Source organism: Apostichopus japonicus, chromosome 21, assembly GCF_037975245.1.
Source record: "Apostichopus japonicus isolate 1M-3 chromosome 21, ASM3797524v1, whole genome shotgun sequence".
In the NCBI taxonomy this organism is placed as follows: Eukaryota; Metazoa; Echinodermata; class Holothuroidea; order Aspidochirotida; family Stichopodidae; genus Apostichopus; species Apostichopus japonicus.
The window spans coordinates 20,295,976-20,314,463 of NC_092581.1; the positions used below are offsets into that span (position 1 = coordinate 20,295,976).

The following is an 18,488-nucleotide window of genomic DNA, read 5'->3' on the forward strand; positions in this document are numbered from 1 at the left end:
TAACTACAAATATTGATCAAATCAAAAACGCCCATGCGATTTCTACGTTTAATCCATTCGATCACTGCCAATACTTTTCACCGAATGTATTTTCAATTGAAAGAAGTTCCTTGAATATATTTACCCATGCATGAAGTTAAGGTGAATACAATAAAGCCGTTATCCTGATATGTTTTAGGTAGTCTGACCACATTTTAAAGTTGCTATTGTTTATTAAGTGATTGCAATAAGACTCACGACATCCATTGTTGACTAATTTAAATTTACTCTCTATATTTATCGCATCTAAAGTGGTTACAATGTCATCTTATCTTGTCATCCAAAGCAAAGCAAATAATTTAAGGGGACTTGTTTGCTAAATTGGTGTGTTAAAATGCTTAAAAAATATGAAGTGTTTGTCGATGATTTGTGGTTTTCCCTTCATTTCAAAGTTTCTGCTTTCCATTTCCGTCCATTTCCTCATATGAGAATCTAATTATTACTTTTTATTCAACAAGTGTTATGTTTTATCGATTATGACAGAGGTAAAGGCGTCTCCTAAAATAATATTACAAAAATATAATTTTTTTTTGTCGTTAAATATGGAAATGCCTGTTTAATCAATTGAGCTGGGAATATTAAGGAAGTAATGAAAACGAAGCGATTTAAGAAATGACCATGGTACATGCTTTTCTACATGTTATACATTTCTGTATACATTTTATTAAGTTTTCTGAGGTACGTGGATATGAACAGGCACTGGCAGACTTGGAACGCCTACAGTGTAATTACGACCTTCCGTACCGGTTTAGAACCTCTGGACATACAATCAGCGGCCATGGCCTAGTTGGTTAGGGTGTCCGCGTACAAAGCGGGAGGCCCGGGTTCGAATCCCTGTGGAGGCTGGATGGTTTTTCACTGTTCTTGATTTTCCAACTCATTACGATTTTCATTTATGTATACTCAGTTGACTTTGCCGTTTACCTCCATTTCATTAACATAAAGTCTGTTCAAAATATCTCTTTCGAGATCCGGCTTTAGGAATCACAAATGATTTTCGAGTTGGTTAGCATCATGTTTGATCTCTAAAGTAAGGAAAAAATGTCACCAGAACATAACTAGTATTGTTCGATACAGGTGACAAATGCCTACAGTGGCATTACGACCTTCCTTACCGGTTTAGAACCTCTGGACATACCATCAGTGTCCATAGCCTAGTTGGTTAGGGTGCCCGTGTACAAAGCGGGAGGCCCGGGTTCGAATCCCGGTGGAGGCTGGAAGTTTTTTCACTGTTCTTTATTTTCCAACTCATTACGATTTTCATTTATTTATATATATATATATATATATATATATATATATATATATATATATTACCAACTTTAAATAATTACTAGTTCAAAAGGCAAATATTAACATATATAGATCTTATTAACATGATATAACTTACATCATTCATACTACTGGTTTAAAATGTGTGAAAAGCCTTCTTTGGAAGTATTAACAATGATTGTAAAATGTAGTAAATATGGACACAATTATGAAATGGCAAGCCTGTTGGAATATAATGTCCTCATAATACTGAATACTTTGCTCTTGAAAAACTATCAAATAAGTAACCTTTTCTAAAAGAACATTGATTTTTGTGATATTATGGGAGCCCAGATATATATTAGATGAAGTATAATGCTATATAGTATAATCATTTTCAAAAATATATTGAAACAAAACATCAAGACATCAAATAGGGACCCCATTCACATTAAAGTTTGAGTAACAAGGCCATGGAATACAAGAACCCTGCTAATGTGTAATGTTCCAACTTAAACTCTGACCACTGCTACAACCTGGAGATATGGTTGATTGAATGTAACCTATTTTGAGTTACTGCACCTTCAACTATTCCAGGAAGTTAAATCTCCGTCGGGAGTCTGTGTCGTCATATGGGCAAATGCTCTTTGGAAGCTTTTACTTCTGCTATTATAAATTTTTTTGTTGATGTATCCTTAAAACCTGATACATTTGGAATGCTTGCATAGGTGTCAAAGTTCCCTGTACTTAGAATATCATCAAATGTATCTTTTTTGTAGAAATATTCTTTTGCTTGTGTATGAAAGATTAAGAAAAAGACATTTCCAACTGAAGTGCCCTGATGACATCATCCATTCTGCAGATGCATTACCAAATATCATTAAATTTTAAAACTTCATAAATATTTAACCTTGATTGGGGCAGACTTTTGCATCACTGCAGATATCCTAAAAAATATATATATTTTTTATATAAACAAAAACTTATTATCACCATTGATTAAACTTACATGTTCTTCTCCAATATTTCATTTGTAATGGAAAATACTGTACCCTGCATTAGACATCTTCATTGTTATATTATAATTGCAGGATGTAACAAACAGAGTCAAACAATGTAGTTAATGACACTAGTACTTTACTGAATATTTACCTGGAAATCGTATAACCAGAGGTTACGTTACTTTCCTTCCCGAAGAAAGAACATGATAATCGTTGCATGATAGTGAAAAGAAGAATAAGGAAGAGAAAGAAAGAACAAGCAACATTTTATCACACACACATGGATATTACCAAAATGAATGAGTAAATATCACAGTAGCAATTGGTATACAGCAAATAGTGTGTAGTACTTGTTACCATTGAAATGAAAGTCACACACCAAGGTTGACCAATTTGGGTCACATCACTGGTGCTGTGAGTGTAATGCTGTTCACATTTCCCATCCCTATTAGTTCACAAGTTCACAGATGTTTCAAATATAGTTACTTTAATACATGTTTATACAGAAATGTTATACTTGCCATTAATTTCTATCTTTGCTAATGAGGTTGGTTATAAAAAAATGGAGACTCTGGTAAGGGCCTGGAATTTGACAACAGGGTTAGTAGAAATTCATAAGAGGGACGGACCACCATCATTTGGGAACTTGTTAAATGGTATCAGTCGATTCACTTAATGTACTGTCTCTGGTGGAGCTGCTGAACTACACTGGTGGGAGCATGACTTGAATAGTGGATATGGAGGGTAGCAGTTGGTTGAGCAGTTGGACTACACTGGGTGGGAGAATGGATTGAATGGTAGATATGGACCTACAGCTGCTTGTATGTATGTATGGAGGAACAGTTTCCTGTTGTTGATATGGAGTGACAGCTGTTTGCTGTGGGTATGGACTACTGGTTGACCCTTGTGGATAGGGAACATTGGCTTGATGAGTGGGGTAGTTTTGTGGGGGGTATGCTAGGAGGATATGGTATTTTGAAACACTGGTGAAGGAAACATTAAAGGTCAAGATATGACATTTATGTAGGAAGGTAGATCGTGTTCTCCTGGGATCTGGTCAGACAATTATAATGAAGTCAGTTGATGTCGCTCTGCAACAGTTGCTGGTGTTTCTTGCTGGGGTGCTGCACCCTTATTCACATCCATATTGAGAAGATGTAACTAACGATCAAGGTGACAACGATTGATGCAACCGATCTTCAATGGGGATTATCTAGAAAAACTAAACAAAACGTAAAGACATAAATGATTGAGCAGTAGCAACGAAATTTGGTTAGGGTACAAAACTTCAAGCTTATTTATTGATTTTTCAACATTGCACTGGTTTTACCATAACTATCCCTTTTTAATGCAAAATATATTAATTGTCACACTTTTGTCCAACTTTTAGAAATGATTTGTGTTGTGCTGAACTCACCACCATCGTACAAAAAGGGTTAAATTAAACTGTGTTTTCTCCATGTGAACCAGACCATAAACAGTTAAATCTGTCCTATAATATAAACTTTCACACCATTCTCTACATATCATTACTTTTAATGATTTTTTTTTCTATATATGTTGACAAGCACAATATGGCTAAAATGCAATTTTTAGGTTCCTTGACCTATGACATCACCAATCACCCAGGCACGAATTTACAGTGCATGGTCGGAACCTACCCACCAAGTTTAAACGTGATTGGACTTACGCTCTACGAGGAGTTCGCGAAACACTTTTCACACAATTTAAACCAGTTTATACCTTTTAAATCAGTTGACCCTGACCCTAAGTCTGTGTTTTTTAAAGTTTATTCATCATTCTCTATATATCACGTGGCATGCAGAAATGGCTAAAAACCAATTCTTAGATAGCTTGACCTTTGACGAATGACGTTATCAATCACCCAATCATGAGTTACATTGTCAGGCACCTACCAAGTTTGAATTTGATTCGACTTACAGTCTAGGAGTTCACAACACACTTTTCGTACAATTTAGACAAATTTTAGCGCAATTGACCTTTGACCCAAACCTAAGCACTTAAATATGTCTTATCATTCTCTACATAGCATGAAATTTATTGCCCTTTTCCAACATGCAGGAACATGTTACATTTCTTGACCTTTTACCTATGACATAAATTACGCAGGTACGAATTAACATGGTCAGGCACCTTCCAGGTTTGTATTTGATCAGACGTACGGTCTAAATGGAGATAGCGACACACTTTTCGCACAATATAAACCATTTTGATGTTTGACCTTTGACCATGAACACCTAAATCTTTCCAATTTCGAAACTCGTCTGATTATTCTCAACATATCGTGTGGTTTAATGACTTTTTCGTACATGTTGATAGGCAGAACCTATGACATCATTAATCACATAGGCACCAGTATACATGGTGAGCAATTCAATGTTATGCATAGTTTTGGACTGAACAATCTTAAACATCAATACTTTTATCAGGGTGATAATGACACTTAAAACCATATATTAGATAGCGGAAGTGAAGAGAAATCCTGGGGTGTTATTCCAGAATTCCTTAAATTTTAGCAAGCACATTTCTAACAAGATGAACAAAGCAAACAGCATGTTGGATTTCATTAATAGGTCTTTTCAAGCTTTAGATGCTACTTTAGTTATCACCTTATACAAAGCACTTGAATATCTGGAATATTGTAATGTTATTGGTTCCCACATCTAAGAAAGGACATAAACAGTATTGAGAGCGTTCAACGCAGAAATACACATCTTGTGCCTGGTCTGGATAACTATGAGTATTGTGACAGATTACGTGCACTCAAGTTACCTACATTAGTATGCCGCAGAAAGAAAAGTGATCTAATTCAAACTTATAAAATTGTTCCTGGTTTGGGGATGTTGAGTGTAGCAAATTGTTTATATTGGAACAGTGCCCAAAACAGAGGGCATAGCTACAAGATTTCCAAAATGCATTGCAAATTAATACACGTCACAACTCTTTTTGCTATCGAGTTGTTAATACTTGGAACACTCTTTCTGAGGTTTTGGTCTCTGAAATTTCATTGAATGACTTCCAAGGCAAAATTGGACAACCACTGGAATCTAAATGATAAGGAACTGTATATAGTATTTTTAACGCAATTGGAGTTGTACAATGTATCATTAGTGTGCAGTGCTGTTTGTATATTTTTGTTGTTTGTGAACTTTTCTATTTGTTTTGTGCTGAAGTTGGGAGGGCTTAAAAAGGAATTTCCTTTCTTGGAGCCCGTGAAGAATCAAAACGGTGAAACGTTCCTGTCTAGCTGTTTACCGTAAGGTATATGAAGTAAAACTGTAAATGTAAATACTAATAAAAGTGTTTACCTCAGTGTCTATCAGTGCACGCAGCTACATAAGCTTATAAAGCAATATGATCTCAATATAAGAACGCACAATATTGCTGTACACAAAACTATATTTTGTTGAAGATATCAAAGCAGCTATTTTTTCTACAATTCTTTGTTTATTATTTACAGTGCAGGAGTAGCAAATGGAATTCGGAATAATAAGCAAGAAAGATGAGTATGTGAAGTTTATACTCCTCATCTGTATGTTGGGCTCTTCGTCTGGTCAGGGTGAGTGAGATGACTTGATAGTCTGTAAAATATAAATTAACGGTGTTTGCTCATTGAAGCTACTGTAATTACTATAACGTTAAAGATTACAGGACTGTGGAACCAGCAGCTGAGGTGAGTCTCTTTATTTCAGTTTCGCAGATTGTACAAAGAAAAAAAGGTACAGTTAATGTTCTGTAAGCCATTGATCACAGTTGAAGCTGCCCTATGTCATAATTACAACCTTAATGTTGGTGCTGCAATTTGAACCGACTGCAGCTGGTGGCTCATCCAGATTATTCTTATAGTTTGGTCGGACTGTCACATTTGTAAGATATGATTGTGGGTCAAATTTTTGTTGATATATGAATATATATATATATATGTATATATAAATATATATATATATATATTTATATATATATATATGAATGATGTATACTTCTTCCAATAACTGTTTCACACTATCAACAGCGCATATTTTATAAAGAAGTAATTGTTACATGATTTCTGCATTATTGGCTTAAGTAGAGTGTAGAGTGGATTCTAGAAGTGAGATGCTCTCCTCTTCCACCCCCCCCCTCCCTTAAAAATGTGCAAACAAGGATACATTCTGTACTTCTACCATGTAATTTTAAGTGCACTGAAATATTTCATTAGCGTGTATCATCCATTTTACAGGAAGTTTGTTTCTAAGGATAAAGTAAAAAGATTAAGTAATATATATGAAATTGAAACGGTAATACAATCGGACTTACTGTACATAAACTCATCATTCTACTTCTTTAAGGTCGTGGTGATGTAAGACTGGCAGGTGGCTCTACAAAAAACGAGGGTAGAGTTGAAATATACTACAATGGTAGCTGGGGATCTGTTTGTGATGACAGTTGGAGTATAGATGATGCAAACGTTGTCTGTCGTCAGCTTGGACTAGGAGATGCTAAAGACACTCCTCCATTTGGTGAAGGCACTGGAGAAATCTGGCTGGATGATGTCCGTTGCTTTGGTACAGAAAGCCGTTTAGACAGTTGTTTTCACAGTGGATGGGGAGTTCATAATTGTGGCCATAATGAAGATGCTGGTGTACGCTGCAGTGCAGGTAAAAAATTTACATTTCATATGGATGCATTAACCACCCACCGTAGCACTTTTGGGAGGTGGGATGGAACATTATAGGCATGGATGAGATTTGTCCAAATTTCAGTGGGTGAGAGTTTTAAGAGAAATAACTAGTTATCTATATAGTTAGGATGTTGATGTCTTCCTATCAAGTCAAGGCAGGATTAAGTGAAGATGGAGAAAATACACAACATAGAAATCTTTCAGTGTAACTGTTTTTTTTGCTCTTTGCTTGGCAGTTTATAGTTGAAGCCAGTTTAATTAAATAAGGCAGAATTAGTGGGTGTCGCCAATTGTAAACAATAATATTTGCAAACTAAAAACCAATATAATGTAAACAAGAAAAGAAAAGAAATTTATAATTAATATCTAAGCTTTTGGGCTGCTGTATAGTATATCCTAGCTCTGTCAGTATTTGATCGTATTGTATGAGATGATATTCTTTATCCATAGTTTTGAGCTCTCAATTTGTACCTTTTTCTTAATTCAAAAGGTTCAGTGGGCTTCTGTGTGTAACATTGCATATATATGGTCATTTTCAGAATCAGTGGTGTTACTTTTGTACACTAAGGCTCAAAATTTCAAACACAATATATATTGAAATTTTACTAACAATTTTTGGAATTTCAACTTTTCGAAGCTTAAACATATATATACGTTTATGGATGTAATTTTTCGGTGACTGTAGCATTCTAGATGTTTTTTTTTAAGCAACCATATTTACACAATTTAAAACAGTACTCTGGTTGTAGTCAATTTTAAGTTAACTATGAATATATGTAACTTAAAAATGAAATTGATTTTAGATATTTCCATGTTCATTAAACAATTTGTTAGAAAAGCATTTTTTCTTAATTTTAAATATAATCTATTTTAGAAAAATATTAGGTCACGTCAAACACTCTAAATAAAGTCTTCTCACGGAGGGCTAATATCCAATGTGAGTTGCCCAAATTTCCATGCATTTTTCCAAAAGTTGGAAAATTCCCACTTAGGCGTTTTGGAGGTGACGTTAACATTTTACGTGTGTTTCGGAGGCGACAAAAATGTTCACAAGTTGTTGAAAAGGCTTTTTTTGCTAATAACAAAGAAGTAAACACTTACTCTCAATGTATATACATAACATCTTTAATCAAACACTGATTTAAATAAAAACATTTATGCCAAGTAGCAGAGAATGTACCTCAACGACCCGCACAACTAGTGAAACAAGTGAATGAATACAGAACAAAGAATACAATAGTTATATGTTATAAAAGTCCGGTAAAGCAAATGTGGGCATTAAAAAAGAAATTATAAACATTGGGTTGAAGTCTCTTACTATATCACTCTCATTGCATATGATTATTTCACATAAAACATATTGTATATACCTTCAGTCTCTTTTTTTCGGAGGTGTCGCTTAACGTTCAAAAAACCCAGAAGGCTTGATTTATAGTAAAACACATAGAATTTACCTTGGAAAGTATGAAAAACATTAGTAGGAGATGTTGATAATATTTTAATGGCATTCATGATACTGGAACTATGACTATCATTTGGTTAAATTCACACTGCTTCGGCCAATTACATATGAAATATTATACCACAAAGAAATGATTAACATTGTGTAACCATTAGCCATTCTGACGGCAAGTTACATTATCATTTATGTTGGTAACACTTTTGGCAGTGAAACTAACTGGCACATTCCTGTAACCTTTTACAAACTTGTAGAGCACATTCAGTCTAATATTTTGAAACAAAACACATCATTAACATGACCTAACCACAGTTTATCAAAGTTTTATTGCAACGTTAGGTTAACACTTGTCAAAAACTGCATAAAATGATGGGTTCACATTCCTGTCTAAAAACATTTAACAGCAACTTGGCCACGATGACCTTGTTCACACTTAAGAATGCACCCGTACTTCAAGTCCGCAAGGGCGATTAATTCCCTTGGTGTTAAAACTCCCGTACTCATACTTCTAGTACGCGTGCAGTGTTAAGAATAATCCTCTTTTCTGGGGTTTCATTCAATCGCTCTTGCATTCTTAATCAATGTAAAAGCTAACGGAAAAGTTAACTTTAAATTTGAAATGAAGAAAGCAATAAGTGCCAATACTGAAAGTTACAACACTGTTTGTGAAGATGACCATATGCTAATGTCGTATGATATAGTCTTACACATCATTTTGAAAGAGCCACAATCAATTCATGAAAAGTGACAACATGCCTTGAAGCATGTCTCTGACAGAAGTTTGTGAAATATGCAGGTATTTCTGTGATATTCGTTAAACTTTGAAGGAACCTGTTGTTCCAATGTTACCATATGTATATAAGCTAAGCAAATTGGGTATCTCAGTCACCATGTTGTCACCATAGGGAACCACGAAGGATCATTCGATCTATTTGCTTCATATTATACCTCTTTAAAGGTATGTTCCATTCTGTAAGTTTGACTGTTTAGCAAACTTGCTGGAAACTTTCTGCGTCTTCATGTCAAAACCACATCGCATATTGTAAGGTTTTTATACTGTGTGTTTTTTTCGTGAATGCATCTGCCAACAGTAGAGAGAAGAATTTTATCTGGGCACTTGAGCTGTAGAGGATTTTGGTTTCCTTTGTCATATCTAAATCATTTATCCAAGGAGGAACATAAAAAAATGCTAAACGCAAAGAAATGGTAAACAAACATCCAAAATGTAACACATCCCACGAATAAATCAAAATAAAATTATCATGTGGAAAGGACGCCTTTGCAGAACAATTCTACCAGGATGATATGACAAACCACCTACTGTCATGCATCTCCTATCACCTACTGTCATGCATCTCCTATCACCTACTGTCATGCATCTCCTACCACCTGTCATACATCTACTACCACGTACTGTCATGCACCTCCTACCACTTACTGTGATGCATCTACTACCACCTACTGTCATGTATCTCCTACCACCTACTGCCATGCATCTCCTACCACCTACTGTCATGCAACTACTACCACCTACTGTCATGCATCTCCTACCACCTGTCACACATCTACTACCACCTGCTGTCATGCACCTCCTACCAATTACTGTGATGCATCTACTACCACCTAATGTCATGTATCTCCTACCACCTACTGCCATGCATCTCCTACCACCTACTGTGATGCATCTCCTACCACCTACTGCCATGCAACTACTACCACATACTGCCATGTATCTCCTACCACCTGACATGCATCTCCTACCACCTACTGTGATGCATCTCCTACCACCTACTGACATGCAACTACTACCACCTACTGTTATGTATCTCCTAACACCTGTGATGCATCTACTACCACCTACTGTCATGTATCTCCTACCACCTACTGCCATGCATCTCCTACCACCTACTGTGATGCATCTCCTACCACCTACTGCCATGCAACTACTACCACATACTGCCATGTATCTCCTACCACCTGACATGCATCTCCTACCACCTACTGTGATGCATCTCCTACCACCTACTGACATGCAACTACTACCACCTACTGTTATGTATCTCCTAACACCTGTGATGCATCTACTACCACCTACTGTCATGGATCTCCTACCACCTACTGTGATGCATCTACTACCACCTACTGTCATGCATCTACTACCACCTACTGTCATGCATCTCCTATCACCTACTGTCATGCATCTCCTAACACCTGTCATACATCTACTACCACCTACTGTCATGGATCTCCTACCACCTACTGTGATGCATCTACTACCACCTACTGTCATGCATCTACTACCACCTACTGTCATGCATCTCCTATCACCTACTGTCATGCATCTCCTAACACCTGTCAAACATCTACTACCACTTACTGTCATGCACCTACTACCACCTACTGTCATGTATCTCCTTCCACCTACTGACATGCATCTCCTACCACCTACTGTCATGCAACTACTACCACCTACTGTCATGTTTCTCCTACCACCTGTCATACATCTACTACCACCTAGTGTCATGCACCTCCTACCACTTACTGTGATGCATCTACTACCACCTACTGTCATGTATCTCCTACCACCTACTGTCATACATCTACTACCAACTACTGTCATGCACCTCCTACCACTTACTGTGATGCATCCCCTACCACCTGTCATGCATCTACTACCACATACTGTCATGGATCTCCTACCACTAACTGTGATGCATCTACTACCACCTACTGTCATGTATCTCCTACCATCTCCTGTCATGCATCTCCTACCACATGTCGTGCATCTACTACCACCTACTGTCATGCATCTTCTACCACCTACTTTCATGCATCTCCTATCACATGACAAGCATCTACTACCACCTACTGACATGCTTCTACAACCACCTACTGTTTTGCATCTACTAGCACCTTCTACCATGCATCCACTTCCACCTACTGTTATGCATCTACTACAACCTGCTGTAATGCACCTCCTACCATTACTGTCATGCACCTCCTATCACCTACTGTCATGTATCTCCTACCGCCTGTCATGCATCTACTACCACCAACTGTCATGTATCTCCTGCCACTTACTGTGATGCATCTACTACCAACTACTGTCATGCATCTCCTGTATGAAGTGCAAGTTTAGCTTTGCAAATTATTATGTTACATTCAGTCCACCATATCTGTAGTTAGGGAGAAGGTATTGAGAAGGGGATCCTTGACTGTCATAGCTGTGAAATATTTCTTTCCTCAATATGAGTGTTAGCACATTGTCATAGGGACATGGAGACCCTTTAATTGATCCATTTCGTAACAGCTATTCTATATGGTTTACTCCTCTCTCTATTCCATGTATTCATTTCAGGGTCTGCTGGTGTAGTTGATGGATTCACAACAAACAGAAGTAAGTTTGATTTGATTTTGCTTGATTCTGTAGGGAATCTACATACAGAAACACTTGAATCCTTATTATGTGATATGACGCCTCATTTGTGCATGGTCAGAGTGACAGACCTGTTCGAGCCGTGCAAGGCACGGCTCTTGCAGGTAATTTGGAACTTTTATAGATGATGAAAAACAGACAATTGAGCAATGTAAAGTAACAAATAAAGTTGAAGACAAGCAGTACAAAATTTTGGGTGGTTGCCCCCACCCTGCCGAGATGTACCCTTAAGCTAAGAAAAAAATTGTAAAAATAAAACATTAGTTCCCGGTGACTGGACTATTCCACAGAGGAGGACAATTCCAATGGGGTTTTACTCACAAGTCCTCTAGCCACCGGGTTCCTAAACAAGGGGCCCCCTCCCTCTGCTAGGGCTGAAGCCTCCTCCTAGTTTAAAAAATCTTAAGTATCTAGGAACTTTTAAGATTATTGTTAACGTTAATTTTATGCACTATTTATTTATATAAGAGGTGGTGGATTAGAGGATCAAGAAGAAGGGTGTTTCTCAAGGATTTTGTTGTTTGCAAATAATTAGCTGTTCAAAAATTGGTAAAGAGTTTGCTGCTTCAAGGAGCTTTCTAGTGGCGATATAGCTAGGGATATTAAGGCAAATTCTAAGGGGTTTAATATTAATTATGTTTAATTGAGAAATTTGGGATTTATTACAGCTAAGGAGGCAGATACTGCCATAAGTAATGATTGGTTTGATTTTTTAATTATCTGTGATGATAGTTATTTAGGAGAGTCAGGCGATCTGCGACCAGGTTGGCTACAGTAGAGATATGGATCATCATAATTGTAGTTTATTTGGTGCAGGATTTGGAGGAATATTAGGGCAAACTTCTCTTTTGATGCATAACTGTTATGCATTTAGATACAGGTAACCCATGGAAGCGGTTTCCCACAGTTCCTTTTAATTTGTCAGTCATTAATCCAGAGAAGAAAATATTTCTACAAGAAAGATACATTTTTAGGAATTTTTTAGTACAGAGAACTTTGACAGCTACCTTAACAAATATTCCAAATTTATCAGGATCAAGTATATATCAACAAGGAGATTATCATAGCCTAAGTAAAGCTGTTGAAGAGCATATGCCCAGATGACATCCCGGCCCCCTTCTGTGATCCAACTTCCTGGAGTAGTGGAAACTTTAGCCAGTCAAAATATTTTACATTCAATCAACTATATATCGAGTTAGGTACAAGATATTGAGATGAGGTTTTCAACTAACAGTGTGAAATACATTTTTCTTCAATATAAGTTAACATCATTGTCACCAGTGTGGAAGCAGGAATGGTTGCAACAATATCACGCCTGCCTCTTAACTCTCTTTAAATTGTTGGTCGTGTTCAAAGCATTTGCAGATGGGGGGAAATTATGAAACTTGAGAAATAGTATCGAGCCACTTGGCTAGTATCTTTTGAATTTCTCAAACTTTAAAATTCCTTGATTATATCTATCGTAGGTGTTATCGTGTTCTTTCCTGTGATCATCGTGATCGTGATCGTCATCGTGAGAATTGGCATTGTTAGCTGCTTCATTTGCTGTTTCTGTGCATGTACGAGATCAGGCACCAGGCAAAGATCAGGAGCTGTTGCTATAAGACTTTATCAAATGAACAGAGTGCCAGCAGCCATACCATCTGGTGTGACAAGTCAGATTATTGGAGATCCCAACCCACCAGCATCCAGCCTGGTCATGTCTAGCCCTTCTATGATGTATGCACGTTCAAGTGCTCAAATTACCCCAGTATACCCCCAACAGAACTACCCTCAGCAACCTTATGCTACACAACCAGTCGTCTTTACGTACCCACTTCAACCAGATCTTTCTACTTCTGCAAATGTTCCATACCCAACACAATCGAGTTCTGCTTCTTCATACACACCACAGCCCGCCATCGCCCCACACCAGCCACATCATCCTGGTCCTAAACCTGACGTCCACCCCCATCAGCTTACTGGCAAAGACTTATATCCACAACAGGGTTATCATCCACAGGGGTCAGAGAATGAGCAGGTTTAAGCAACACGATACCCACAGTACCAGCATTAGAGTTTTGTGAACTCACAGAGTGTCGAGTAGTCCAGTAACCGCCACCTGATGATGGCAAGCCTGACATTTAGTTTGCCCCAGCAGGCCTAATATCTAAAGCTAAAATAAACCAAGCTCCTCTATCTAGATATATGTTAATGTTCCCTTGGTTACACTGATTCTTGCCAACAAGTTATTTTAGGATACCATACTCTCTGTAACATTCTATGCTTTGTAAAAATATTTGTAAACCAGACATCTTTATCAAGCAGGTAGAAGACCTGGTATAACAAGTAACTAATCAAAACCCCATGAAGTTACTTCTGGTGACGTCTAGGTTATTGTACAACCTAATTATACATAACATTTACCATTAAGTTACTTCTGGTAACATCTAGGTTCATGTACAACCTAATTGTATATAACATCTGTTCTTAGTACCAGTCTCTTCATAAATGTTGTCATTCAAACATTCCACAAACTATGGGCATGACCCAAAGTTGGGTTAACAAGAATATTTAAGTGGGTTGATTTCATTTCATTTTTCAGACATTGACAAATTGAATGAGAGTCTTGGAGCTTACAGACGGAGGTATTTTCACTTTTTTTTAGTTGTGTAGTGTTGTTTAGTTGTTCTGTGTGTGTGGGTGGGGGGGGGGGGGTCATGTGGATCCTGGGTCACTGGCCTTAAGTTTGTGACCGCTAGAAGACTGATTTGAAGTTACATCTTGCTTATACCCTTAAATCATTTCTCGGCTTAATAATCCTGATTTGAATTTCCTGTGCACTTTCAATAGCTGATCATACATAATTTGCAACGCCAGTATTCATCTTTGCAACACTGGAAACATCAAAACAATTGAAGTTGAATAGATTTGTCAGTTTTCTCGAGTCAAGTTATCATTGCGGTTATTACATATTGTACTACAAAAGAGTTTTAATTTGTTTCCAATGTTTAGTGTGCCTGCCTTCTGTTTTTGCAACTCATCATCTTGCTTAATATTAACGATATTGTTTTACAAACAATCCTTTCTGATTAAAAATATCAAAAAATGTGTTATCTTCTTTTTGTTGTATTAAGTCCCCTGACCCACGATGATAACAGATTCATATGTACATGTTGATCATCAAAGATCCGATGTGTCTAGTTAAAGATTATCCCCTCTCTGCTCAGTGTGAATAAGTAACATGTAAATGGTGGCCTGCTATCATTAGCAGATGAACTAATTGGAAAAGTAGTTCAATCAATCCATTAAAAACTTAATACTATTTTATGAACACTGTGTCACATATAGATGCAATTAAGTGTAGCCCTTACCTCTTTTAGGTACAATATCTACACGTAAACCGAGTTTTAGTCTGACCTTTTGAAGTTTACAGATGTTTAGAAGCCTCTAATACCCTGGTATCAGTAATACAATTTTTAGAACCAGTCACAAATTAACTTCTTGCTCCAGAGAGGGGGGGGGGGGGGGAAGTGCTGGGAAATATTAGTGTGTTCCTTTCCTTACAATATAATTAATGTTTTTAATCTTTGCAGGGTATGGCTGTACTAAATATTTGAATCAAGTTTGTGATGTTGACTCTTTTGGTTAAGTGTCATCTTGGTGATGTTGGTGTCTTTAATTATTTCACATTATTAATTTTTTCAGTTTTGTAGTATGGATTTCTTTAAATCTATTAGATTACAGAAATGCTATACCTGTTCAAGAAATGGACAGGTCTTTTTGGTGCTATTTGCATGTTTTCGTTAGATATTTTGGAGGCTGATATGAACATTTGTTATGCAGAATGTTGTGAGTGTCAAGGAGATTGATAGGGAAATGTTCTGTATTAATTTTCTGAACCAACTAAAGTCTGGCAATATGTGATTTCCTTTTAAAATTACTCCCTTTCGTTTCCGCTTTATATTTAATGGATGCTGCTTCATAATCTGGAGACAAAGAATATTTCGATAACAACTTTTAAATCAATAACATGTTGTAAGTAACATATGACAAAGTTTCTGTTTATGTGTGACAGAACTTTTCTTGCACCACGCTTAGTTAAAACAGTGGGCATATTTCTACAGGAAATTTCTTAATATTGAGTTTCATTGAGATACCTGTGTTTTGACTATACATTTTGTACTAAATGCAGCTTTATAGGAATGTAGAAATAGGCTTATTTTCATTTGAGTTTTTAAAAGAAGTGCTTTTGGTAATTAAATATTGGTGTTTACATGCAATGCTATATTTGAGCGTGTAAATTTAGACCTCTCATGTTTTGGGAAGAATATTTATTAACAGCCTGAGTCAGTTATATAACCTTATTCCTAAGAATACCTTCATGTTAATGCTATGTTTGATGCCTATTAACTGGGTATTTACTGGGTAATTTATAATACTGCAAGATTATTTATCAACAGGCTGAGTCATTTACAGTATATTACCTTATTCCTAAGAATTCCTTCATCATAATGCTATTTTCGATTTCTATTAACTGGGTATTTTATGGCAAGAATATAGATCCACGGGCTGAGTCACTATACTTTGTTCCTAAGAATTCCTTAACCTTAATGCTATGTTTAATGTTTGTTATGAAGGAATTTACCCTCATATCTATTCTGCATTTTGGTGAAGTGCTTATGATAATCTGCAAAGTATGAGGTGAAACAGTTGATGTAATTTTAACAATTGAAACTGCACATTTTCTTCTTTCCTTCTTTTTAACTTTAGCTTTAATTTCACTTTCGTTCTTATTTTATTTCTATGGATCACAGTTTTTCCAACTGTTTTCACTCTTGCCATATAATTTGACTAAGTACAATGAAGGACTTCCAATCCCTGCAATTTTTTTCTGTTTAGACAGTAGTATAATCGTCACCCTCAAAATGTTCTTATTGACACAGTCTTATCTTATTGACACAGTTAATTGTCTCATTGGACTCTTATCAATGCCTGGGGAAGACGTTTAGATGGTCAGAGACCTTGATGAGATTATTTTAGAAAACTTAAAGCCGCCTCATGTTACCTAAATTTTAGACTACTTCTGATGACCTTCCACAGTTTTTTGTTGTTGATTTAATTGTATGAAAACTTTAGCTTTGTATTCATCAAAGCCTGATAAAAGTAAATAGCTGATAGGGATTAGCTGTAATGACTTCAGAATTCATTTTAGTTTATGCAGTTCTATAAATCACTTTTGTTGCCTATGATTCCTAATTTTGACATAGTACAGGAATAGTATATGTGTCAGCACCATAAATACAGCAACTATTGGTAACCTTTGTAATATAGTACTCGCATGTAAGAATAAACACATTAGCAGTAATAACAGTCAAGTGGAACTGTTAATGAATTTTGAGATATGCTAACATAGTACAGGAATAGTATATGAGTCAGCACCATAAATACAGCAACTATTGGTAACATTTGTAATATAGTACTCGCATGTAAGAATAAACACATTAGCAGCAATAACAGTCAAGTGGAACTGTTAATGAATTTTGAGATATGCTAACATAATAGAGGAATAGTAGATGAGTCAGCACCATAAATACAGCAACTATTGGTAACATTTGTAATATAGTACTCGCATGTAAGAATAAACACATTAGCAGTAATAACAGTCAAGTGGAACTATTAATGAATTTTGAAATATGCTAACATAGTACAGGAATAGTATATGAGTCAGCACCATAAATACAGCAACTATTGGTAACATTTGTAGTATAGTACTCGCATGTAAGAATAAACACATTAGCAGTAATAACAGTCAAGTGGAACTGTTAATGAATTTTGAGATATGCTAACATAGCACAGGAATAGTATATGAGTTAGCACCATAAATACAGCAACTAGTGGTAACCTTTGTAATATGTTACATACTCGCATGTAAGAATAAACACATTAGCAGTAATAACAGTCAAGTGGAACTGTTAATGAATTTTGTATATTTACCTTATATAAACAATAACTTTAATTAAAAGCTCTTCAAAAGTAACATTTTTCAGTAGGATTAAATCATATTAATTGTTCTTTCAGCATTGCAACCAAAGTACATTACAGGGACATTTTGCATCTTTTTTATAGTTACATCTGCCGTACTAACAAAAGCAGTTAATACTTTATTTGAAGTAACATTTCAAATTAAACCTATTCTTTTATTGGATTTTTCCCCCAACATTTCAGCTGTAAAGTAAGTTTTATCCTTTGTATCCTTCAAGCTTTGCCTGTTATTTATCAATGTTTTCTATGCAATTTATTGTTCCTTAAAACGTAGAAACTAAGATTTGTTGTTTTGAAAATAGATTCTTGTGCTATAATCCAGAAATCATACAGTGTGGTATTTGTTTTCCTGTGTAATTGCATTTGATATAATAGAGATTGAGTATAAAAATAATCTTTGGCAGCCATGTTGTGGCAACTCCATAGATTTGTAGCAAGACAAACAATTTGCATTGTCAGCTTGTGCCCTGGAGTGAAAAGAAAAAAAATCAGGAATCGAGAAAAGACAAGAAAACGACTGTTGAAAGTTTACCTCTCTAAGTCCTGATTAACAGATGAAGTGTACATCAACCTACATTACCTAACACATTGGTAGTC

General features: G+C 36.1%; 1 protein-coding gene across 2 annotated transcripts; it reads left to right on the plus strand.

Moving 5' to 3' along the window:
- Window positions 1-5,271: 5,271 nt before the first annotated feature.
- Window positions 5,272-18,207, plus strand: LOC139963252 (scavenger receptor cysteine-rich domain-containing group B protein-like). 2 transcript variants are annotated; one of them, XM_071963882.1, is made up of 5 exons: window positions 5,272-5,573; window positions 5,773-5,871; window positions 6,641-6,949; window positions 11,790-11,828; window positions 13,334-18,207. In XM_071963882.1, the coding sequence occupies exons 2-5, from the start codon at window positions 5,787-5,789 to the stop codon at window positions 13,891-13,893; spliced, it is 993 nt and encodes a 330-aa protein (XP_071819983.1). In that variant the 5' UTR covers window positions 5,272-5,573; window positions 5,773-5,786; the 3' UTR covers window positions 13,894-18,207. The 2 variants fall into 2 exon arrangements, with proteins under 2 accessions (XP_071819983.1, XP_071819984.1); XM_071963883.1 differs by having other exon boundaries at window positions 14,452-18,207.
- Window positions 18,208-18,488: the final 281 nt, after the last annotated feature.